At 44.1% G+C, this 26,376-nt stretch overlaps 1 protein-coding gene across 1 annotated transcript; it reads right to left on the reverse strand.

Annotated features, from left to right (window-relative positions):
* Positions 1–1,478: 1,478 nt before the first annotated feature.
* LOC144770940 (uncharacterized) lies at positions 1,479–25,511 on the reverse strand. Its single transcript, XM_078655776.1, has 3 exons — positions 25,382–25,511; positions 14,305–14,574; positions 1,479–4,219 (listed from the first exon to the last, which is right to left on the reverse strand). Exon 3 carries the CDS (start codon positions 3,865–3,867, stop codon positions 2,635–2,637), a length of 1,233 nt encoding a protein of 410 aa, XP_078511902.1. The 5' UTR covers positions 3,868–4,219; positions 14,305–14,574; positions 25,382–25,511; the 3' UTR covers positions 1,479–2,634.
* Between the last annotated feature and the right edge of the window lie 865 nt (positions 25,512–26,376).

Consider the following 26,376-nt stretch of genomic DNA (forward strand, 5'->3'; position numbering starts at 1 on the left):
AGTTTTTGTCTAGTTTGCAGCAGGCTCAGTTGGAGGCCTGGAGGTCTTCGGTGAACCAGCCGGCTCTCTTGCTGGTGTGGGTGTTGGCGGGCTTCCTCAGCGGGGCGAGGGTGTTGGTGCAGTCGTTGAGCCATTGTCTGAGGCTGTGGGCTGCGGTGTCGGTCGGGTCTGCGGGTGGGCTCTGGGCGAGGGCGGCAGTAAGCTGGTCCTCTGTGATCTTGCCCCAGCTGCGGCGAGGCATCTGCTGGGTGCGGTGGTGTACGGTGGGTTTCCGCAATGTAAAGTGGATGCAGCTGTGGTCGGTTCAGTGGAGTTCCGTGCTGCGGTCGAAGAAGACGTGGGTGCTCGCAGAGAAGATGGGGTCAAGCGTGTGGCCGGAGGAGTGTGTTGGTGCTGTGACGAGTTGTACAGATTGTCGATCAAGGTGGAGGAGTTGGTGTCGTTCTCGAGGTGGAAGTTCAGGACCCCGAGGAGGATGTAGTCCGTAGAGGCGAGGGCGTGTGTGCTGGCGAGGTCGGCGATGGAGTCGCTGAACTGTGGTCGGGGTCCGGGGGGGGGGGGATCTGTAGATGAGGGTTTCTCTGAGGTTGGTGTTGGGGTCAGTGTGGATCTGAAAGTGCAGGTGTTCAGCGGTGCTGAGGGTGTCGTCGGTGCTGGTTGTTACTCTGAGAGTGTTCCTGTGGACAATGGCGATTCCTCCTCCTGTCCCGTTAGCGCGGTCCTTGCAGGTGATCTTGTAGCCTTCCGGGATGGCTATGGCGATGTTGGGTGCCGAGGAGGTGGTCAGCCAGGTCTCCATCAGGAAGGCGACGTCCGGGGCGTTGGTGTCGAGTAGGTCCACGAGTTTGACGGCTTGTTTGGTGGCGGAGCGGGTGTTGAGCTGGATGCATCTGCGGAAGTTGGATTCTTCTGTGGGTGGGTTGGTGGGCCGGATGATGGTGAAGTTGCAGTTCCGGCAGGAGAAGGGTCCTTGGGTGCGTTTCGGGATGGCCAGGCAGCAGGTGCGTGATCGACCGGTGTTGAGTGCATGGAGAGTGCTGAAGCCGTAGTGGCGGTGGGCATCGACCGGTGTTGAGTGCATGGAGAGTGCTGAAGCCGTAGTGGCGGTGGGCATCGTGGCAGTTGTGGGGGCCAGGGGTCCTGGCGCTGGGCGCGGACAGCCTCATGCCTTACACTTCCCACAACAATGTGCACGTTTGATGATAAATCCCGATTCAGGGCTCTATTTTTCATATAACAACCCCTTATGTATAATCAGCTCTTTTGATGTTGTTGGGCACGTGTGAAAGTGTAACATTGTGGAGCCTATGAATGTAGATTGCAATAAGGACTGTGCCCCCTTCCATTCTAGGAATATTTTGTCTGGCAATTCGCTGGGTCATAAGTTCACCAATTTGCAAGTGCTAATTTCCTTGTTGCCGCCTCAAAGTGTCTCTGTGTGATTCTGAAGCATTAGATAGAACAGAACTAGGAGTTCATTTATAGGTTGTGAATCATTTATTTTGCACAGCTGGAGTTCCTCAAAATTAGATTTATTCATTGGTAGTATTTTTGCATAGTTTTATTCTCACAGAGTTGTATGCCGCAGCCACACGTTCGTCTACCATTACTAATTTACACTCCCTTCAGATCAAATTAAATGTTCCTTTCTACAATTCACAAAGATGTTCAGCTTCTCTTTTCAAATGTTGCTTTATGCACATTTGTTGAGACCAAAGCCCATCCTAATTGGATAATTGTTGAGCCACTTTACTCTGTTTTTTTTACATTGGTCATCTCTTGCAGTCTATACATCATCTGAAAACAGCAGGTGTTTTTTGCGTATTCCTCTGCGCTCCGGAGTACCATTTTATGTTGCTCAACTGAACACGTAAACATGAAACCTAGCCAGGTAAACATACTTAAACCAATACAAGCATAGTCAGGAAGAACATATAGACTTATTAAGAGGTATGATGGAGAGAAACGTACAATAAAAAGAGAGCGCACAGGGTGTCAGGGGTAAATCAAATACATAATAATTAGTACCAATGTTACATATGCAAAAAGAATAATATCAAGTTAAAGTCTAAAAACTCATTGTGGATGTTCTTCAGTAATCAAGGTGTTTTTTTAGCAGATAAGGGGGGTGTTGGCATAAGGTATTTGAAGAATTTGCTTACTAGACCAAGTTCCGGACAAACTAGAACTAGTGCATCTTATCACACTGGGTATGACAGTCTGGTCATTCTCATGGTTCAGTTGGGTCTGGGTTTCCACTGTATCACTATGGTTAATTGCATCAAGCCACAACTGTACAAATATTGCACAAATTAAAAGAATTCTAAGATCCAGGAATGCAGTAAGCTTTCACATATTTAATTGTAATTTATCGATGCAAAGCAAAACTTTTGCCTTTTCTTTCAACCGTCCAACATGGCTTTATTAAGCATTAGGCTGTCTTTGGATTATATGTGAATATATTTACACCCTGTCTATATTTATTTCAGTGTAGTATCTTTCCTGATAGTGGTATGGTCTCTTATTTGAATTTGTTGCAAGTATGTGTGCCCTAAAGAAATTTCAGACTAGAGCTCTTCATAAATTCAAAGCACTAATAATTATTTTTCTCTAAATCTTCCATGCAGATTAATGTCATGATTGACGATCGCCAATAAATGCATCACTAACAGTCAAGTCTGGCGCATGCTCTCTCATGTGATGGGTTAGACTGATTTTATGATTGAAGTTTTTTGGACATTCAGTGCAGCGATAGGGCTTTTCTCCTGTGTGTGTTCTTTCGTGTTGAGTCAGATGGATTTTCTGACTGAAGCTTTTCAGACACGCCGTGCACTGATAAGGTCTTTCTCCCGTGTGCGTCCTTTCATGATGCGTTAGATGGATTTTCTGACTGAAGCTTTTCTCACATTCACTGCACTGATACAGTCTTTCTCCAGTGTGCGTCTTCTCATGCTGCGCCAGAGTGGATTTCTTACCAAAACTTTTGTTACATACAGTGCACTGATAGGGTTTTTCCCCTGTGTGAGTCCTCTTATGCTTAGTAAGAGTGCTTTTTTCACTGAAGCTTCTTTTACATTCATTACACTCGAAAGGTTTTTGACCTGTATGTGATCTCTCATGTTGAATTAGACTGATTTTATGACAATAGGTTTTCTCACATGTCGAGCACTGATAGGGTTTTTCTCCTGTGTGTACAAGCTCATGCTGAGTCAAACTGGCTTTAGTACCAAAACTTTTCTGACATACGTTGCACTGATAAGGTTTTTCTACCACGTGGGTTCTCTTATGCTTAGTCAGGTAACTTTTAAGGCTGAACGTTTTTCGGCATTCGGTGCACTGATATGGTTTTTGTGCCGAGTGAGTTCTTTCATGCTTAGTAAGTGTGCTTTTTTCACTGAAGCTTTTCGGACACTCACTGCACATATAAGGTCTTTCCCCTGTGTGTGATCTCTCGTGCTGCATGAGACTGATTTTATGACAGTATGTTTTCCCACATTCGACACACTGATACGGTTTATCTCCTGTGTGTGCATGCTCATGCTCATTCAGGCTGCTTTTCTTGGTGAAACTTTTGTGACATTCAGTGCACTGAAAAGGTTTTTGTCCAGAATGAGTTCTCTCATGCTTAACCAGATAGCTTTTAAGACTGAAGCTTTTCTCACATTCAGTGCAATGAAAAGGTTTTTGAATGGAGTGTGTCCTCTCATGTCGAGTCAGATAAGATTTGAGGCTAAAGATTTTCTCACATTCAAAACACTGATGCATTTCATCTTTCATGTCTCGCTTATTCGCTAGCATCATTTCAGGGTTATAACTAAAGCTTGTCTCGTGTGAAGTGCAGGGAAAAGCTATTGCTACAATTTCCATTTTGTTATCTATAATGAGTAGCCTCTTAATTGAAGTTAGTTCTTGCACTGGTTCTTCTTTGTTCAGGATTGTGTTCTGTAACAGATCTTTCAATCCCCCAAATGCTGGCACACTTTTTAAATTTCAGATTGCTGTATTTATAGGTTAATAGATGAATTGCGGAATCAAGCAATAGCTCACGCTGGTCCTTCTTGCCAATGGCCTCCTGAGCACACTTTGGCTTCCATAAATTGTTCTGTTCTCACATCTCGGCAGCCTCTTCAATGCCTTTCATGTGCACATTATATTGGTGGTTATTGTTCTGATCCAGGTCCCTGAATCATCTTGTTTTTTCTGTCCATGCTTGAGTTACCTGTAGAAAAAAAATGAATGATTACCTTTCAACTTGCAAAACATCACACAGAGCTAGAAAACTGTTATAATTTGACATATTCTGGAATGCTAATTTCCAGAAAAGTGTTGTATGCTCTCAGGTGGAGATATGCTATTCTTACGAGGTTGGGTTATTTCAGGAACTCCTGAATAGACACGCACTGTTCACCTGGTGACAAGCACCTTCTAAATATAAGAACACGTTTTTCAAATATACAAAAAGTCAATTGGTTCTTTTAGTACATCATTTTATCCTTTTGTTGCTTTTATACACTATCATCAGTGTCAATTATTTCAACATGTTAGTATTACATTTGTTTTGACATGTGATAAAACTTTTACAGTGTACATTTCATTATATTATGAACATTTTTTGACTCAATTTCACTGTTCTGCCCAATGCATTTCGGTACTCTACGGTACCTTCATCAGGGGACGATCTGTGTCAACTGTTGCTACGCTTGAAATACACAGAATCCTGCTTATTATTCTACTGTCGGTAAGCTGTGTGACGGTCGGAATATAATTCTCCTCTACCCTTTAAATCGACGATCTGAATATTTTCGTTCACGACTCACTCAGTACCGGTTGATTCAAAACAATTCCATTCTTATGAGGTTGCCACAAGCCGGGATTGCTGTGAAAAAGGAGTCTATGAAACAAACACAGGCTGATCCGGATGATTTGTAAAATGGCCCATCTCTGAATAACCACAAACAATGAAAGTTTAATTACACACTTGGCACTGGATATCCCTGAGAAAGGGATTTAATTAAATGTATTCTATCTTACGAGCCTTTTTTATATACATGGGGAGCATAATCATTATCCCACGTTACTTATTCCGTCCTTATTTCTTAGAAGACACAGCACCACGTCAAGAGATTCTGGTCTTTTGTGAAGAATTGCGTCGTGCGCCGATATAGGAGGTACTGGAGTACTTGTAGCCAGCATGAAATCACTATACTAGACAGAAACTTAAACCTCCAGTTCAACATTAACTCTCTAGCTCTGGGGCACAATATCAACTGAAACCAACGTAGGCATTAAACACAATGTCACAGAGATGGATCATAAACGTTTAAATCAGGCTCCAGTGATGTCAAGACTGGATTATATCAAAGCCATTCTCTGCGGCATTCCCAAAATTCAAATAGAGCCTCGAAAAGCAACTTACCCCACATGACTTGTCATAGGAGCAAGAAGATACAACCACATTACCCTTTTATTGACCTCATTAAAATTACTACGTACTGAAGCAATATTCCAATCCAAGCGTGCCTATACTGCATACAAGGCCATTCACACAAAACACCTTCTTCAACCTGCAACTCATCATCTGAGACAGACAATGCTCTTTGTAAACTGCAGAACCTTGCTGCTAGGATTTCCAGCCATTAAGAAAAAAAACAAGCTTTCTCAAGGAATGCACCCATGATTTGTACTTCCATTCCTCGAGCAATCACATCTCTTCATAGCATTCAAACTTTCAAGTACCCAGAACCTTAATACTCCAACTACGTTCATTCCAGAAATAGATTTCTTCCGTCCACTGAATGGGGGCATAGCTTTGAATTATGTATTACTTTCTTCTCATATTAGCGCTGTGCAACTTGTCCGCTGTATTTGTATTGCACTCTGACATCTCTTTGGTCGTGTTTGCACTTTATAAAAATTAAAGAAATAAACTAAAACTTGGTGTGATTTCAAGTTTACAAGATGGGTACTGATCTAAACACCTCAACTTCTGAGTTCCTAATATGACGATTAGAATTGAATAACTTCCCCGACTCCCATGGGCACAAGGGGTGTCTGATGAAGTACACAGAGACCATCGGGCACCCATTCCGGCTTTTGGGTTTACCACAGATGTTGCTGAACTTCCTATACTCAGACTAAGTACCAATAATGTACACATGGCGATGATGGCCCCAACAGGGTGTATCTCAGGATGCCCCTCATATAACACACATTCTCCAAGACTGAATAACTACATTTGTCTTTATGAGTATGTATGTCTTCCTGCCTGGGCAATCTTCTGGACATTGAGCAGCTACATCAGATAATACGTTATGATGAATTTGTGCTAAGTATCAGATTTCCATCCATCTCTGGAAAGTAAAAGCCTGAACTGCCAGCTAAGGAGGCTTTTGGACCAGAATGCCCAAACATTTTAACTTCTTGTTATTATGGACAGATGCGACGTGTGCTGCCCTCCTCAATTTAACTCTCGCCTCCATCACAACCATGGCGTAGCATTCAGTTGTGAGGACTGACACTCAAAGCCACACTTACTGAAGCACTACTGTTTGCGGCATTTAGTCAGAAGGCCTTCTCAGCGAGATCCCAAATAGAGTTCCATAGATAGAAGACCTATAGTTCTGAAACACTGCCTGTCTCCAATAAAAGAGGTTGACAACTTGTAATCTTGACTTCGCATCCTGTGGTTTAAATATACATAGCCTAACTCACCTTCTTAGGAAACGCATGTGTGTTACCAGTTGGAGATGTTGCTCGTAGATGAAAGGTCTAAAACACTCACTGCTGGAAAACTAACTTTCTACTGATGTAATAAACAATTGTCTCTTGTTCAGCCTCAAGTACGTGAGGTTATGGCTTGTCTATCTGGCAGAATGACCATCATTACCACATTTACTTTCTTATCAATAAGGACTGCAGTCAGTAAGGATGCAGTCAAGGGTGGCCACACTTGCCACCGGTTTTTATATTACAGTTTAGCACAATGTGACAGCACAGTTTTCCAAGCTGGTAGTATTACAAGGAGTGACTAATTTATAGCAAACCAAATTATAAAATCAGGAACTGCTGAAAAAGATACTCAAATGATCAGGCTAAATTATGTATGCTTTCTTCATTGTTATGTTGGTCAATGGGCACAAAAATAGTTTGCTTTATTTCCATAGTTATAGAAAGCATTGCAATGTCAGGCTTCCCATTTATACTCACAAATAAACCACCGAGCACTCTTAGATCAATTCAGTCCACTAATAGTATTTTCCTTTTTCTTCAGTCTTTGTCTTTATTTCTTCTTCAATAAATTCCAACAACAGCCAGCCTACACGTGTTTCGTCTTTAGTCCGTCTTGGACAAGAGACTTCTTCAGGGCTTATCAGGTTCACTTCGACTTCAATAGTTGTAACTCGGTATCATTATTCAGTACTCATTATTATATGTAGGTTGCCCTTTTCCCTCTTTATCTTCTTAATTCGTCCGCTCTATTACTTCTCTTCGTATCAGGAATGGTATTCTTGTAGCACGTGGGTTTCTCTCAGTATCCAATCTGCATTTCTGCTGCTTCCATCTCCGTCTTTACTCGCGTGAATTGTCGGATCAATTGATCTTGTTGGAGCCAAGGCAACAGGCTCACATCTACCTGGAGCACCGAACTTACTTTGTTGGTTTAAACTGTCCTCAATTTGCTGTGCGCTCCAAGAAGTTGTTGTCATTTGGGTGTTTTTCCCATTTATACTAACAATTAAATTGATAAACAGGCAATCCAAAATACAGATCTAAAAATCCAGGATGCACTACAATATATAAATATTCACTGATTTTCCAACATGAATAAGGTTAAAGAAGGTTTAAAGTAGTGTGGAAGACGGTGTTACCATTAATCAATTCACAAGTTCCAGATACACAATCTAGCACCATGTTCTTGATAGCGGTGTCATTTTTAATGGCATAGTTCCACACAATCTAAAAACAGTTTGGATCAATCCTTTATTTAAAAAGTAACACCTGGTTCCATCAGACGTAGCGCGCGGAGTGCAATGTGGGCAGGGAGAGGTCCAAAGAAGAGGTGGAGGCTGAAAGCAGCGTAGGCAGGACTTTGTAGTGACAGGGAGAGGTACAGGCAATGGGAGGATGAACCGGGGTAATGTGTGGACAGAGAGATGCGTTTCCAGGAAGTAATCAAGTGAAATGTGCAGCCAGAGGTAGGTACAGGCATGAGAGGTGCAGAATTAGAGAGGAGCAGGTTGGGCGCGGTGCAGACAGAGATAGGTATGGGTTGATTGCAGGCTGGGAGAAGTAATGGCTTGGAGCAGCGGGGCAAATAAGGGTACAGGAATGACAGGAAAGGTGCAGTCTGGGTGCAGACTGTGGACAGTTACCAGTGGACAGGCAAATACAGTTAACGTTTACAACAATGATCAAAAGCACCTTCTTATCCCAAACTCAGATACTTAAAGAGTAGACATTCCACATTAAACAAGACACCATGGGATAAATCATCAGAGGTCACTGGAGTCCACCCATGGAAGTCCTTTCTTATATTCCCCATAAGGCTACAATTTGATCTCTTGTGTTTCCCATAAATCTTTGACCACTGTCTTGTTTAGATGTTGTATCTTGGTTTTGAAGTCTTTTAAGATCAAGGACACTCTACAAATACACAAACATCGATTATAGCAGCAATCCATTTTATATAAAGAAAAAAAACACAAATGCAGATTGATTGCCTGGTTAACTTCCTGCAACATACCTCTCTAATACTAGCTTAGATTCTGTTTTTCCAGAGGTATCACCACATAAATGAGGTTTAATAAGTTTCAGGGCTCAATCATCCTGTGCTTCAGAATCGCCTTCAATATGACCATTAAAACATATAGCTGCAGCATACAGAGAACAAAGTGTAATACCATTAAAGTAAATATACACAATTACAGTGCACATAACATATGGGGACTGGACCACCATACAGAGCACAAAAAAGAAGAATTAACAGGATAAAGACATGTAGACTCTAGGATAAAGACATTAATGAAATTTCCAAGACAGATCACAAAAGTCGTGGATGCTCCGTGAAAAAACAATGAGATCTTTACTATGTAGTAAAATGAAAGCACTTAGCCCCTCCTTGAAGTAGATCAATAAATCTGGGAATTGGAGGCAAACAGTTGAATCTGAAACACCAACGTTGCCAGCACTCATTCTCATTGAACATCGATGGTCGTGACGACGGGAAAAGGCGCAACTTCTTTTCTACAGAGGGCAGGACCCATTTCGACATTGAAGGAGCAACATCAGGTACATTTTCCCCCAGAATCACGCTGCCTGATGTCACTGACATGCTACACATGGTGCCACTTGGCATTAAGACACCATTAGGTGCGGCATCACTTGATTTCTAACATCTCTCTACATCACAAATCTGCGTCAAGCCATTTGACATCAACCCACCCTCAGTGAGAGGTTCAATGACTCCTACACTGTCACTCATGATGATTAGGCCTCTGCACATTTTAGGCTTTCAGACTTTACCATTCCAGCAGTGACGTAACTGGAAATGATGGGGCCCCTGCAACATGTGATGATGGGGCTCCCTGCAAGATGGGTGAGGGGACCCTTAGTCTCCATATCACATATATTCCCTAGCAGAAGCTGAAAGCTCCCCCCCTGCAGGGGCTTCAGGGGCTTGCGTTATGCCCCTCCATCCCAGCAGAAGAACCACTGCAAATCCCAATCAAATCTCTTCAACTGCCTCCGAAAGAGGCCTCCTTCTCCTACTGTGACACCTACGCCTGCTCAGACTTCTTCAAAAGCGCCTCTTCCTCCTGCTCCTCCAATCACTTCCACCACACAAATTAGAGGCAAAAGAGAATTCGGTCTCTTGTCAGGTCCGATAGCAAGACTTCATCTTACACCCCAAATTCATTGACTGATTCTCCATAAAGAATGTCCCATCCTGCTGCTCCACGAGGTATGCATGTTGAAAGACCTCAACTTCTCAACATGGGCTGGCTTGAGAGGCAGGTAAGCTCAACGTTCCGTTGGAGGCTGCTCACACTAGTGTCCATCAACATAGATACACTTCAGCCAGGAGCCTCTCCTAGACTCTTTTTATAACGGTACCAGGCTTGCTGAAAATAGCAGAGGAGAAAATTCTGACACCAGGTGCTCCACTACTACTGCAGAATTATCGGCCTCCGACGCAGAACCCTGCTTTTCTTTGCATGGACACTAAGCCCGAGACCATGATACTGTCAGCTGCCTGGAAAAGACACAAACCGGCTGCTCCTCCCAATGGGGGAGCAAGATGAATTGATGCAGCGGATAAAAAGAGGTATGGTACAACCTCTTCAGTCCTGGCATCAGTTAGATTAAAAGACGTGGTATCCTGGGTATCTACAGGTGGGGTGACTCTCAAACCATTCACCTTCCATGGGGTGTCTTCCAAGTCCTCTGGGAAGGGTCCTTTTTTCCTAAAAACTGCAACCATGACTTCCCCCTTGAATTACCCTGAGCATGCGGTCGTGCATTCACTTAGCCTCCTTGGGGTTCCTGGGTCATTATCTCGGGTGGTTCCTTGGGTCCCCAGCATTTCTAAGCCCACTCTCGACTTCGGTCGTAATTCGCATTCCACTATTATTGTATATGGTTCGGTCTCCCTCTGAAGTCCACTGTATTTTCGTGCTACTTACCTGCCGTATTATCAAAATATTGTGTGTATTATATCTCCGATTAGGCGACATTGCATTGGGTTAGTGAGTGTCTGTAATAAATAACAATTTTTATAATTACACTGTGTGGTTCTTTTTCACTTAATCTACACTATAAGATTAGATACTGGTGAAACACGCTGCTTTACATTCCTCCTAGACTAAGCCCGAAGGCTGCTCTCCACAGCTACCACTTAGCTTTCTAAGGTTGTCTAAACCACTAAAAACACCATAAGGGTTGTTTGGATTGGTCCAAGGTGCTACACTTGAATAAGTGTGCACCATATACCAAGCCAGCCTCCAGAACCTACCAACTGTTGAGTCAGATGCAGCCTTTAATTCTAAGAGGGTGATGATGAGAATTCACCCTAACTTTTTACCGAAGGTGGTTCCAAAATTCAGAACTTCTATTTTTTTTATTTTTAGCAATGATACCTCCCTACTGGAATGTTCTCTTCACTTTCTAAATATTAAGAGGATTTTGGGATACTATCTAGAAAAGACTAAAACCTTGAGAAAAATCAGACTAAGTCTTAATCAGTTATAGACCACTGGATACAGACTTCACCACTTCTAAACAATCTATTTCCAGTTTGATGATCTCCTGCATTACACTTTGTTATCAATTAACCAATGAGCCACTACACCAGGTAGTCCAAAAGCCAATTTGACCTAAGGTAAGGCAGGCATGACAGCCTTGTTAGGCAATGTTCATTTGGCTAATATCTATAGAACAGCCACTTGGACGTCAGCACATACTTCTGCAACACATCATTGTCTAGAATTTGATTCAAGAGTGGATTGTAAAGTGAAATAAGCTGGCTTGAGAAGCTTTTTTGGCTAATTCTCTAGAATAGTTGACGGATCTCTGGAATTGTTCTTCTCCTTTCAGGGGTTTGTTGTTATTCTATTTTAATTTGACTACTAATGATGATCCAATGATGTAGAAGAAATGGAGGCTTATAAGTCATTCTGGTTTTTGTATGGTAGGAATCTTCACTGAAGTCTTAAATGAAACGCAAGAAATCCTGGTGTTTATCTCTTCAACACAAGGGACAGCTTTCTGGAACTTCTTCAATGTGAAAGTTCATCAGACTACTTTCTTCCTAATTTTAGGCCTATTGTACAGCATATTGACTCATAGGAGCTGAAAGGTAGCTTTAAGAGGTGTTTTATTTATAAAACAGCCCTAAAAAGATTCTGAAAACTGAACCTTGCATAAGCTCTGAATGGATATGCTGGGCTCGTCACCTTCTCTATAACCGATAGATAATTTAGATAGATTGGTAGATAGACAGAGCGACAAACAGAGACAGACAAAGCGTTCTGGGGTCCCCTCAGACAGCAGGAAGTTATTCTAAAATGTATGACTTCAATGAATATCGCCACAATACAGAATCAGGATTACAAGAAATAAATCATATCTTAGTTTGTTTCTTTTGTCTTCTGCCTGCATAACTGTATTTCATTCATCCACCTCTGCTTAACCAAATCAATTCAAACACACCCGGGCTTCTCTTTCCACAGGCATTTATAGCTTCTTTCAGGTGGTTTTTTATTTACGAAAGTTTTGTTTCTCATGATTTACTTTAAGCTGAATTCCTAAATAAACTTTCGCTGGTGGAATTTGTTACAATGCATGTAAAAACCCTGTAAATAAGATTTCTTGGATTCTAAATTGAAGGCATGAAGGTGTAAATGCCATAATGAGCAGATACTCAATTGTGTGCTGAAACTGTCATGTTGTCTGCGATGCATTACGTAAGCGTAATAGAAACTACCAAGTTACACACTGCTTGTTAATAAAAATTGAGGGTTACTAGGGTTGATAGTCTGCCATTTTAATTGGGCCTCTACCGATAGTATCAATTATTAATTGAAATCATAAAAATGAAGTGGTGTTGCCTCACACCAGTTCTAAGTGCAACAGCCACCTCACTCGAGTGTTGACTGCAATATGGGAAGAAGAAACACCACCAAAAAACGCACTCACTAGGCCCTCAACAATCCGCTTCAATTCTTTTCTGGTCGTTTAAATTAACTGGTATTTTGAGTTGGTCGGAGTTTCTCTCAAACTCCCCTAATGATTAACTGCTCTGCCTACTCTCTGCTCATGCCTCATAAAACAATCAGTCTCTCCAATCGATCTATCTGTTTGGCGGTCTGCATCTATATCAGGATGTCCTTCCATTCAGCCTTCCTTGTAATTCCATTTGCCTGTACTACGTCACAGCTCCTTTTCTTCACGTTCAGCTCCCTTGCATCCCCACGGTCTGCTATGCTCACGCCCTTGTATCTGCTTCCAAGCATGGCAGGTGTGACTAGTACAGTGCTCCCTGCTCTGTTGCTTCCATCACAAAGCACCCATTACAGGGTTTCCTGGTGAGTTGTCCAATCCTGCACCCCCTCTCACACAGGGACTCCCCACAGGCCTTCAGGCAGCAATGTTCTTCATCAGCTTTTCTTCTGGGGGCTGTGCTCTTTAAGAAAGGGGCTTGCCAGCAAGCAGTGAGTCATTTCCATCATTATTATTTGAATTGGGTGTGGAATTCGCAACATTAATGCTGGCCTTTCCTAAGATAAGATCCAGTGGAGCTGAGATGGACAGTCTGAGACAATAGCCATTCTGGTTCAGTCTCCCTTTCTTGTATTTTTGTTTTGATGCTTCTCTCATTCACTTGGCCCTTATTGACACACGGGGGGGAATGAATGCTACCTTTGTACTCTCTCCCATATTTAGTTTAATTCCAGTCAGCCAGGGTCACTGTGCAGCTTCATGAAAACCAGCAAGCGAGCTCCCATCAAGTGGGTTTCAAGTCTATGCCCTGGTGTGCATCTGGGCCAGAGACATGCATGAACTCTGGCTTGTCAATGTCACTGTGGAAGCAAAGATGTGTAAAAGGATAGTCATGCTTAGAAATCAGAAACTAACAGAGAGTTATCCTACACACTCTCAATTACTGTAATCACAGTGTGCAAGAGTTTCCCAAAGAAGAGTTAGGAGAGTGGCTGTTTTATTCAGTTGAAGGTACAACTGGACGCTTCGGGTAACTGGACAAATGAGCGGACGAGGCTTTAAAATTTCGTACGTGTTGTGGTTGTAAAGTTTCTGATGAACTGGATTCACACAGCAGCCAGTAAATAAACTATAGTCCATGCACAGACAAAGCGATACATTAGTTCATTTGGGCTTAGAGGGGCCTAAAACCTTGAGACCCCTTATTATCACACTACATATCCAGGTTTACCAGCAGTATTGATCTATATGTTGGCTGTTTAAAATGGCTGTACTTTCATTCACTCCCGGACTAATTGTAGGGGAGGACTTCAAGGCCTCGAGGTGACATTTCAAAGCCTCACAGTTAAGAGGCAGGAAATGAACAGGATAGGATCTTCGACTGTCTCTGAATCTTGCTTGATCTCAGTCTGTTATCGCCTGTGTAGTGTACTGCAGTAGCTGCAATTCCAGCCTCACACTGGACTCCTAAGTGCAGAAGTGCAATTTTACTGGGTGAGCAAGCAGCGTGACCTCTATGTCGCAGTCCCCTCAGTACCCACCAGAGCACTCCTCTGTCAGCAACCACTGTAGACCCTCAATACTCACCAGAGCAACACTTTGGCAGCAACCAAAGATCCAAACTGCTGCATCTGCAGGCAAACTCTTTCACAGTGCAAGCCTTGTAAGAATTCCGCCTTCATAGGACTCCGCGAGACCTCAGTGCCTCGGACCACTGCCTCCTGCTTGTCTTTTGAATTCCCAAAACAGCTCACCAGCTCGAGCTCATCGTCTCATGCTCCAGTCATCTGCTTAGCTCGTAGTTCTTCACAGGCAACTCCTTATATAGCATCGGTGCACCTGGAGCCACCCGGCAAACTGAAAGAGAAAAGAGACAAGAAAGAGTTCACAAATAGAGCACTACACCCACACATGTACTAGCAGTTCTGTAAACAACACAGTATCATGCACTTGTATGTCAAGACGGCTGTGATACAGCCGCATTCCATGAACTCATTTGTGCTTCTTTTGATTGTGAGAACTAAAAGTGTGCTGTTGTCAGACCTCGTTCTAAATCTATCTCCTTGGTCTGTAAGGTGTTGGGTAGACCTGCTGTTCCCACCGTTTCAGCCCTCTGGAGTTGGCGGCAGCGTCTGGCCAAATCGTGGTCATAGCAGAATAGTGGTTCCTGGATGTGCCATTAGCGCAGTCAGTTAGCGCTCTAGCAGTAGGCGGCAATCCGCCATTTTGTGTGCTCGAGAATACCTCTCTGCGCACTTCAACTGTTGTTTTTCCGGCGGCAGGTCGCGCTTCTCTTGCGTCCCCTTAAGCCCGCATTTCTGACAGGGAATTATCATTCCCTTTTGTTTCCTGTAAACCTCAGTATTCAATGAGGCTTGCGTTATCCAAGTGTCCTAGTTCGTTGTTCCTAGTCCCGGATGTTCTCAGTGAAGGAACCTGTAGCGGCTCCCTGAAATTCCTCGACAGTCGCCCTTCAGCGTTTCCCGTTCTGTACCTCTGGTTGGAGAGTGAAACTCTCGTTTCCTGTGCTCAGTGTTCGTGAGGTAATTCGGCAGGAAGGTTTCCTACTTGCCTGTGTTCCAGCCATACCGAAGACCACTGGTAGGAGTTTTCTGAATTATTATTAGCAAGTTCATTTATCCAATTTGAGATATCTGCCGGATTTATGTCCTTCTGCTCAGCACAATTTCTAAGACTTGTAGAGACATTGTTTGGAGCCAAAACGAGTCTTGAGTACTGAGTAAAGACACTCTTTCTATGAACTGACTGAACATTACAAGTCATAAGAAGGCGTCATTACAGAACTAAGTCTTCCTTGCAGAGAGTGAGCCTTCTCAGCAGAGTTCTTCCCCGGCTACCAGTCTACAAGTATATAGGGGTACTAAATGATATGCATATTATTGATACCAATGTATACCAACTGAAATATCACCTAACGCCTCCTGAACTACTTCAAGGGCTATCAAGTCAGGGTCAAGCAACTCACTCATTCTCTTTGGACACTTTTGATAGAGAGCAGCTAAATCCACACAGTACACAGGTAGGATCTTGGATAGGAGGAATTAATTCTGTGCCACAGTATATTTGGGAACTGTATTAATGTTGTGCTCAATATTGTAGGTGAGACCAGACCAGAAATACTGAAGAGTCTTGGTGATACCTGTGTGGCAGTCTCTCTTTTTCATTCCACTTCCCCTTTCCCTTACTCTTCTGGGCTTAGAGAAATCTGGGTTCAGGGGAGTGGGGGAGCTGGGAAATATTCAGCTGGGAACCTCTCCTTCACGCCATCTGCTTCTACGGAAACTCAAGGAATTCAGGTACACTTTGTGACAGATTGAAGTGCCCTGCAATTCTTCCGTCCGAGCAAGATGGCTGAAGGCCTTGATGTGAAGGCGTTGGCATCTGTACTAGAAGGGTTACAGAAACAATTGAGTGAAACCAGGGAAGAGGTTAGGAAATCCAATTTAGAAGCTGGCTATCTTCGTCAGAGATTAGACCAGCTGTCGGTGAGTCCCAGTCCGAACTTTGGGGGGCTAAAAGCTCCAACCTTTGATCCATCCCCTACCTCCTCCTCAAATTTAACCACACAGGTGGTACATGCCATGTCCCCAACAATTCCGTTGGCGGCCCCAGAGAGGTTTCAGGGGGATCCCCATAAGGCGCAGATATTTATGACCCAGTGCTCTTTGCATTTCCTTTGCAAGCCAATTCTATTTAAGGAGGACCAGTCCAAAGTGGCTTTCGTGCTTTCTTACCTGAGTGGTGACGCAGCAGCGTGGTCCATGCCCTTGGTCACTTCTAACAGTCCAGTCTTGTATAAATTCAAAGATTTTAAAGCGGAATTTTTGCGGATTTTTGATAGAAGAACCATTTCCCAGACCACCGACAACAAACTTTTAGATTTAAAACAGGGGAATAAAGAATTGGTGGCTTATCTGGCGCAGTTTAATAAATTAATTGTAGAAACTAATTGGCCAGCAGAAAAAAGGGCAGCAATCTTCTACAGAGGACTTAAGGATGAGCTTAAGGATGGTCTTGCTCAAATTCCCAAGAGACCCACAGATGTGTCGGAACTCATAGACTTAGTGCTCCAGATAGACCAACGACAATCTGAGCGGCGGAGTGAGAAACGCAAGGATTTCAAAACATTCCCTCCTCGGCTGGATCGGGTACGTGTAGAACCGGTCAAGAATAGTGAAGGCATTCCTGGAGAGGAACCCATGCAAATTGGAATGGTGAGGGGCCCTCTCACCATGGAGGAAAGAGAGAAACGTCGAATTGGAAAACTTTGCATGTATTGCGGTCAATCTGGTCATTTTGTTCGGGAATGTCCGAAAAAATCAAAGTCAAGGCAATGGGTAAAAGACAAATCCCACCAGTAGATGGAGTTGCTCTGGTGGGAGGTTCGCAAGAAACAACTCCCAAATCTCAATCTTTAGCAAACACCCTGCAGTCAGCGGCCCCTCATTTGATTTTGTCCTGCAAGATCCAATTTGGAAATTCTTCGGAGGATGATGTTGCCATTATGTTAGACTCTGGGGCAACTGGAAACTTCTGTGATATTCGTTTTGCAAAATCTATGGGAATCCAATTTGAGAAAAAACCCCGCCCAGAGCAGGTGCGGGCAGTTGATGGAACTAATCTATCTTCGGGACCCATCATTTTTGACACCGAGAAGATCACCATTTTGGGACCGGAAGAGCATCGCAGTTATGTTCATTTCAATTTGATTGACGCTCCACAGTTTCAGATGATTTTGGGGTTACCGTGGCTCACAGAGCACAATCCTCACATTGATTGGGCGAGTCGTACGGTGGAAATGAATTCCCTTTTTTGCTCTGAGCATTGTTTTCATTCACCATCGGAAAAGATGCAGTCTACCACTCCATTGGGATTCGTTGATCATGCTCAAATGATTTGTGCGGTGGAGATACCTGAAATTCCCCCCGAATACCAAGATTTACAAGAGGTGTTCAATGAAAAGGAGGCGAATAAATTGCCACCCCATAGAGAATACGACTGTCGGATCGAGTTGGAGCCTGGAGCCTCCTTACCTTGTAGTCGGATCTATGCTCTATCGGAACCAGAAAATCTCCATTTGAAAGAGTACATTGAGCAAAATTTGGCCTGTGGTTTCATTCGACCATCTCAGTCCCCAGTGTCTTCTCCACTCTTCTTCATTCCTAAGAAGGATGGCTCTCTGAGGACTTGTATCGATTATAGAGCCTTGAATCTGGTTACAAAAAAGAACCGATATCCATTGCCTCTCATTTCAGAACTTTTAGATCAAGTGAAGGATGCTCGAATCTACACCAAGTTGGATTTGAGGGGGGCTTACCACCTAGTTCGTATGGCCGAAGGAGAGGAATGGAAGACGGCTTTCCGGACTCGTTTGGGGTTATTCGAATACCAAGTGATGCCCTTTGGTTTATGCAATGCCCCTGCTGCTTTTCAACATTTTGTAAATGATATCCTGCGAGAGTTTTTAGATCGTTTTGCAGTGGTATACATTGATGACATCCTCATTTTCTCTGACAATCAAGAAGATCATGTGGGTCATGTTCGAGCAATTTTGGAACGACTTTTGGAACACCATTTATTCGTGAAATTGGAAAAATGTGTTTTTCATTCCACCAAGGTGGAATTTTTGGGGTTTATTCTTTCTCCAGAAGGCGTATACATGGATGATTCCAAGCTGCAAGCAATTCGTTCCTGGCCTGCTCCCAAGTCTGTAAAAGAAATCCAGAGTTTTTTGGGATTTGCAAATTTCTACCAAAGGTTTATTCAAAATTTTTCCGAGAAGGTTAGTCCCATTACTAAATTGTTAAAGAAAAATGCCCGTTTTGATTGGAAAGAGGACTCAGACGAAGCCTTCCAATCCTTAAAAGCAGCCTTTGTCTCCGCCCCAATTTTGCAACATCCCGATATGAAGGAACCTTTTTTCATTGAAGCCGATGCTTCCAATCTGGCCATTGGGGGGATTTTGTCTCAACGTCATAAACAGACAGGTCAGCTGCATCCAGTGGCATATCACTCCAGAAAATTATCCTCTGCAGAAATCAATTACTCGATCGCTGACAAGGAGTTGTTAGCAGTGAAGGATGCGTTTCAGGTTTGGAGACATTATCTATTGGGGGCAAGGCATGTGGTGACAGTTTTTACGGATCACCGAAATCTGCAATTTTTGAAATCGGCACGAACCCTTACACCCCGTCAGCTACGTTGGTCACTATTCTTTGCAGATTTTGACTTTGTGTTGACTTATAAACCTGGATCTGCTAACGGAAAAGCTGATGCTCTTTCTCGCCTCAGCACTGAAGGAGGGGCAGAAATGACCACGGAGGGTTACATCATTCCTCAAGAAAAAGTGGTGGCCATAGTGGAAATTGGAGATTTGATCAGAGAAGAGTTCTGCAAAGAGGAATTTTCTAATTGGATCATGGAAGGTCAGGATCGGGAGGTTCGAGATGGGAAGCCATTTGTGCGAGGAAAGATGTTTGTTCCGAGTGAAACCCTGCAAAAGGAAGTCATTCAGCAGCTCCATGATCATCCCCTAGCTGGTCATAAGGGAGCAGACAAGACTTTGGAACTAGTAAAGAGGACCTTTTTTTGGCCAGGGATGGACACTCAGGTGAGACAGTACGTAGCCACTTGTGAGCAATGTGTTAAGGGAAAGAGTTCTAGACAGTCCCCTCAGGGGTTGCTTCTGCCTTTACCTACAGCCCCCTCTCCTTGGCATACCATCTTAATGGATTTTATTGTGGAATTACCTTCCAGCCAGGGTTACTCAGTCATTTGGGTGGTAGTAGATCAGTTCACCAAAATGAGTCACTTTATTCCTTTGAAGGCTTTACCCACTGCCCCACAATTGGCCTCGTTGTTTGTCCAACACATAGTTAGGCTACACGGAGTCCCTAAGGTAGTGATTTCAGACAGGGGACACAATTCATTTCCCGATTCTGGAGGTCATTTTTGAAAGGTTTGGGAGTAGATTCCCGTCTGTCTACCAGCTTCCACCCAGAGACAGATGGTCAGACAGAAAGAGTGAATCAGGATTTGGAGCAGTATCTTCGCTTGTACTTAATGGATCAGGAGGGAGAGTGGCCTGATTTGTTGAGCACTGCGGAGTTTGCCTATAATAATTCAGTCCATTCAGCTACTGGTTTCTCCCCATTCTTTTTTAACTCTGGTCGACATCCAAATATGATCCTGGGTGGGGAAGAGGCAGAGGTTCCAGCTGCTGAGGAAGTGATTCAGAAATTACAGAAGACATTTCAGTTGGCTTCTCAGAATCTTTCCAAAGCAAAACTTGGATATAAGAAACAAGCAGACAAACGACGGAGAGAGAGTCCACAATATAAGGCTGGGGATTTGGTTTGGATTTCTACCCGACATATGAGATTAATTGGAAATAGAAAGTTTCAACCTAGGTTTGTAGGTCCATTCCCAGTTGAGCGTATGCTCAATCCAGTCTGTGTCAGGGTCACTTTACCTAAATCCATGAAAATTCACCCCACCTTTCATGTCTCCTTACTCAAGCAGAGCCCCCCAATGCTGAGACAAACTCGCCCCCCAGTTTCTGTGCAAGTTCATTCTGCTGAAGAATTTGAGGTGAAGAGAATTTTAGACTCTAAGAAGAGAAGAGGCAGCCTTTTCTATTTAGTGGATTGGAAAGGTTTTGGCCCAGAAGAGCGATCTTGGGAACCCAGTTCTAATGTCCATGCCCCCAAGTTGGTTGCTGACTTTCACAGGACCTATCCACAGAAACCCAGGGAGGGGTCTTTGGGCGGGGGTACTGTCAGACCTCGTTCTAAATCTATCTCCTTGGTCTGTAAGGTGTTGGGTAGACCTGCTGTTCCCACCGTTTCAGCCCTCTGGAGTTGGCGGCAGCGTCTGGCCAAATCGTGGTCATAGCAGAATAGTGGTTCCTGGATGTGCCATTAGCGCAGTCAGTTAGCGCTCTAGCAGTAGGCGGCAATCCGCCATTTTGTGTGCTCGAGAATACCTCTCTGCGCACTTCAAATGTTGTTTTTCCGGCGGCAGGTCGCGCTTCTCTTGCGTCCCCTTAAGCCCGCATTTCTGACAGGGAATTATCATTCCCTTTTGTTTCCTGTAAACCTCAGTATTCAATGAGGCTTGCGTTATCCAAGTGTCCTAGTTCGTTGTTCCTAGTCCCGGATGTTCTCAGTGAAGGAACCTGTAGTGGCTCCCTGAAATTCCTCGACAGTCGCCCTTCAGCGTTTCCCGTTCTGTACCTCTGGTTGGAGAGTGAAACTCTCGTTTCCTGTGCTCAGTGTTCGTGAGGTAATTCGGCAGGAAGGTTTCCTACTTGCCTGTGTTCCAGCCATACCGAAGACCACTGGTAGGAGTTTTCTGAATTATTATTAGCAAGTTCATTTATCCAATTTGAGATATCTGCCGGATTTATGTCCTTCTGCTCAGCACAATTTCTAAGACTTGTAGAGACATTGTTTGGAGCCAAAACGAGTCTTGAGTACTGAGTAAAGACACTCTTTCTATGAACTGACTGAACATTACAAGTCATAAGAAGGCGTCATTACAGAACTAAGTCTTCCTTGCAGAGAGTAAGCCTTCTCAGCAGAGTTCTTCCCCGGCTACCAGTCTACAAGTATATAGGGGTACTAAATGATATGCATATTATTGATACCAATGTATACCAACTGAAATATCACCTAACGCCTCCTGAACTACTTCAAGGGCTATCAAGTCAGGGTCAAGCAACTCACTCATTCTCTTTGGACACTTTTGATAGAGAGCAGCTAAATCCACACAGTACACAGGTAGGATCTTGGATAGGAGGAATTAATTCTGTGCCACAGTATATTTGGGAACTGTATTAATGTTGTGCTCAATATTGTAGGTGAGACCAGACCAGAAATACTGAAGAGTCTTGGTGATACCTGTGTGGCAGTCTCTCTTTTTCATTCCACTTCCCCTTTCCCTTACTCTTCTGGGCTTAGAGAAATCTGGGTTCAGGGGAGTGGGGGAGCTGGGGAATATTCAGCTGGGAACCTCTCCTTCACGCCATCTGCTTCTACGGAAACTCAAGGAATTCAGGTACACTTTGTGATAGCTGTGGACTAGAGCAAGAATGAACATCAATCTAACCAAAACAACTCCGGGATGAATGAAGGAAGCTGTGCGCTGTGCACTACCTTACTAAGATGCCCAATGTCATAATTCTGATGACACAAACAGCAAAGGAATTTGCCTAAGAATCAGTGCAACATGTGATACTTCAAAGACTACCATTCTTTCAGATAACTGAAAACTCATTTCTGCAGAAAACTACGTACGTCTCTGACCACTGATGCCGATGTATCATCTGCGAACCACCTACAGAGGGACAGATCGAATAACTCCCCATGCTCACTCACTAGTATCTACCCCATTATTCTGACTTACAGAAAAAGACCTCAAAATGACTGCATTTGATGCTCCTTTCCATTGGCCAGTTGCCTACCGTATAAGACAATGACAGATATCAATTTGGAGGATTCCATTCAGCACAACAAAATGTCAAACTGAGAAGGACACCCACAGCTAAAGGCTGGTGTGCAAAGACAGCCAGGTCCAACTTTACAGGTCAGATACTGGGTCTGGCATTCAAAAAGCACTTAGATATCAAAAACAACAGGTAGATTGCATCCAAGATTGGTCCAGACAGAATTACCTGTACGGTCAATCCTGTGGTTGGATGACTGGATTTACCTGCAACTCTTCCTGTACACCCAGTGTTTCAGGTGTCCCCACTAAAACCATAAAATAAAACAACCAAGCACACACCACCCCCCCCCCCCCCCATCATGGAAGAATGTTCACAGCATGGTGTGAAGATGGTACTCAATTCCAAGATAATATGCACGTGTTTACCTCACTAATTGAAGACCATTCATAGGAACCAACCGATTGTGTACATTTCCCATGTTTACAACACCTCTTCTATTCCTGTACCCCATCCATGTCCTGCCCTTTTGGAAAGAGTTGGTGGGTAGGCACAGCCATGGGCAGTGACAATGCATAACCATGAGCCTCATATGGACCACTTACTTACAATAAGGCATTAACCCAGTGCCTGCCCAAATAAGCTTCCTTGTGTTTATCCACAGTGGCCATCCCCCAACTGATACAAATAGTATAAGTGAATATGTTTGGGCAAGTACATTTTCACACAGATCCATCCAGAAAGAGGTTAAAATAAAAGAGGTGGGGTGACAAGAAACTGAGTTCTCATTGTTAACCTCTCAGCAGACGAACCCGTTCTGGAAGATGGCAGGAATGCTGTGCCAATCCCCAGACATCTGAGACAGGATTGGAGTGCTCCTGCCACCTGCATGAGGTCCGTCAGAACCACCCATCGATCTGAGGCAGGGGTCTGAGCTGCCAGCTGAAGGCCCGCAGGACGGCCTGAAGAGTTTTCTTGCAACATGGGAAGGCTGCACTGAATGCACTCTGTATCAGCATTTGAGAAGTTTCTCTTCTGAGGGCAACTCCAGGTACCTTAGCAGTTGTTGGATGGGGATTGGGCCCGCCCCCACTCCCCCCTGACAATTCATAACTGAACTATGAGGGTCTATATGGGGTACAGATGCTTCCCTGAGGAAATATCATCACCAACCAACTGGACTGTGGCAACCCTCTCTACGTAAGAATCGCCTCACACCTCTTATAGAGACTTTAAACCATACAGAACGCCACAACAAGACTCATCCTCTACCTCCCCAGGCGAAGCCACATCACCCCCACCTCAGGCAGCTCCCTTGGCTCCTGGTACAGGAGAGATGCTAATTCAAGCTGCTGACCCATGCACACAGGCTCTACACAACCAAGGGCCCACCTACATTAACCACCCGCTGAACTTTCACCCACCGTCGAGAAGATTACACTCTGCCTCCCTATCACTTGCCCACACTCCCCGCATCTACCAAAGCAGAAGTGGATGATGCTGCTCCTTCTCCTGCATCGCAGCAAAGACCTGGAACAACCTCCCCACACAGATCCAGACCATCACCTCTCTTACGGAATTCCGAAAGGCCCTACAGACCTCGCTGTTCGAATGAACCTTCTAGGACCTGCAAGCAACTGGAATCACTATTGGGTTGTTAGCAGCACTATATAAATCCTGATTAAATGATTGACTTGTATACGCAACTTCTAGACAAAGGATATGGATTCCCTGTCTCAAACTTTACAACAGGTGTGGATGGTTTACTTTTCAAGTGCCCATATCAGGCTCTTCTCCAGACACAGCCTTTGTGCAGTGATGCTTATTGTATCAGCCAGCACAGGAGCGCTCTGCAAACTAGAGCACCTGCAAACTAGGCATAATGAGGAGTGAGGTTTCTTCACATACCTGCCATCAGCGTCCCTAAAGCAGTGATAAAAATAGACAAAACCACAGGCCTGACCTAGAAACTTCCTCACTTTGCACAATGGAAACTGCACTCCTCACACCTACCATTAACCAAATAGCAGTGCTCAGAAAGAACCAATCAGTAGCCCCTCCCTAAGAAATGTCCTCACAAAATTTCTAAAGGTAGTCATGACTCCATACTCCAGCCACAGTAACACAGGCAATGTGCTTCCACTATCTAGGGAAGCTGCCTCTATCTTGAGTTATACTAAAACTGTAAAGTGTTACAGCAAACAAATGATGGATGGAATGCTGAATGACTCAAACATTCTCCCCCAGTCAAAAGATCTGGGTTAAATCCATTGTTCTTTTGCCTACTACGCCACCCCAGTTTGGACCCAGCCATATGCAAATCAGTCTTGACCCTGTGCCTCATGGGAACAGTCCAGCCCGAACTGCCAGGCCATGTCTTCCCTGGACCAGAAACAAGCATCCTAGGACCGGTTTCGGGGCATTACCCTTCATCAGACAGGCTAGCTTGAATCCAGTGGCAAAGTGAGCAAGGGACTCACTCACGTCTGGGCATACCTGGTGCACTTAGGGCAGAAAGTGTTACAGGAAACAAATGATGGACGGAATGGTGAATAAATCAAACATTCACCCCCAGTCAAGAGATCTGGATTAAATCCACAGAATTACAGACATTAAGGAGTACAGCGCCACCAGGCTTTTTAAAGGTGAAAGTTGTGTGTGAAAATGACTCAAAATCGCAGTTCTCCCACAACACTTCTAATTCCATTTAGGGCTGAACATTGGTCTTTATTCCACCTCCGGATTTCCTGGTAACGAGGGCCTGTCAAAGGGAAGCCCTGTGGGTGGCTCATATTTCATAAGTTTGATTAGGTCCAGCCACTGGAGTGTTCCACATAATTATGGATTTAATGCACTTTCCATATAATTTCTCATCTTTTGCATAATTTTCAGATTTTAGCAGAAAGACACTGCTTCTACGTAACTAACAACGAGCTGTTGACTTTGCAAGAGTTTCACAATATTGAAAATATATAATACTGAATATTGTATAATACTGCCATGACATGTGCTGCTCTCTGTGTCCTTGCTACTGCCTGCGGCAGGGTTGCATGGAACCAGGCCGCATGATGTTATCCTCCTCCCTGGGCCTGTTTCTCGCGTCTCTGGTTAGAAATGGTCATTAAAAAGGCCTCCACACCCCCGAGTGAGGGGGCTGCTGGAAGTCTGGGGCCACAGCGGGGCTCCTAGCACACATACCCGGGCCGGTGAGGCAGAGGGGCCTCCCTGAGGTATCCGGGCCTCCCCTCCCTGCCCCGGGCAGACTCAGCCCACGCCGCCTCTGGGAGCACAGGGGCCCCGCAGACTCTGCCGACCGCGGGAGCGAGATCCCGGAAGTGTGAAGGCACTGAGCATGCGCACCTGATAGAGACAACAATGAGCATGCGCACAGCGGAAATACAATCAATGAGCATGCGCACGGCGGAAATACAATCAATGAGCATGCGCACGGCGGAAATACAATCAATGAGCATGCGCACGGCGAGTAGATTAACATTGAGCATGCGCACGTCAGAGATACGGAGCAAGCACACGTCAGAGGAACTAACAGCGTGCCCCAGGGGCACTAATATTGAGCATGCGCATATTATTACTCTGCATGCGCACATCTGAGGCCTTTAATGACCATTTATAACCAGAGACAATGAACATACCACATATTTTATTTATTTATTTATTTTATTTGTGCATTTTTCTATAGCGCGGACTTTACCCGAAGGTGTCAGAGCGCTTCACAGTAGGAACAGAACTGGTACATGAGAACATTACAAGTGAACCAAATAAAAAGGCAAACGTTACATTAAATGAAGCAAAAATGACAATCGTGAGCCAGCAAAATACAAGAGGTAGCAAACGGTGGATTACAGGAGGAAAAAGTGACGTGTGCAAGTTACAAAAGCATACAAGGTAAACATAAAGCTATAATACTGCAATATATGGGGGGCACTCAGGCACAAGAACAAATAAGAGGGGAATGGTGGCACTTGTGCAGGTATCGAAAATAAACAATTGTAGGAGGTAGAAAACAGTGTGTTACAAGAGAAAGTGACGGGTGCAAGTTACACACGAGTACCAAACACAGGTAGAAAGATAGTACTGCACAAAATGGCCGACTCTCAGACCACAAGAACACACTGGGAAAATACTTCCATAGTCATGTAAAGTAGATTTATCTATAATGGAAGGGCTTCCTT

The sequence above is a fragment of the Lissotriton helveticus genome, chromosome 7 (assembly GCF_964261635.1).
Source record: "Lissotriton helveticus chromosome 7, aLisHel1.1, whole genome shotgun sequence".
Taxonomy (NCBI): Eukaryota; Metazoa; Chordata; class Amphibia; order Caudata; family Salamandridae; genus Lissotriton; species Lissotriton helveticus.

What these genes read in the sequence shown, in the direction of transcription:
- LOC144770940 (XM_078655776.1), bottom strand. Translation starts at nt 3,867, where the DNA reads ATGGAAATTGTAGCAATAGCTTTTCCCTGCACTTCACACGAGACAAGC.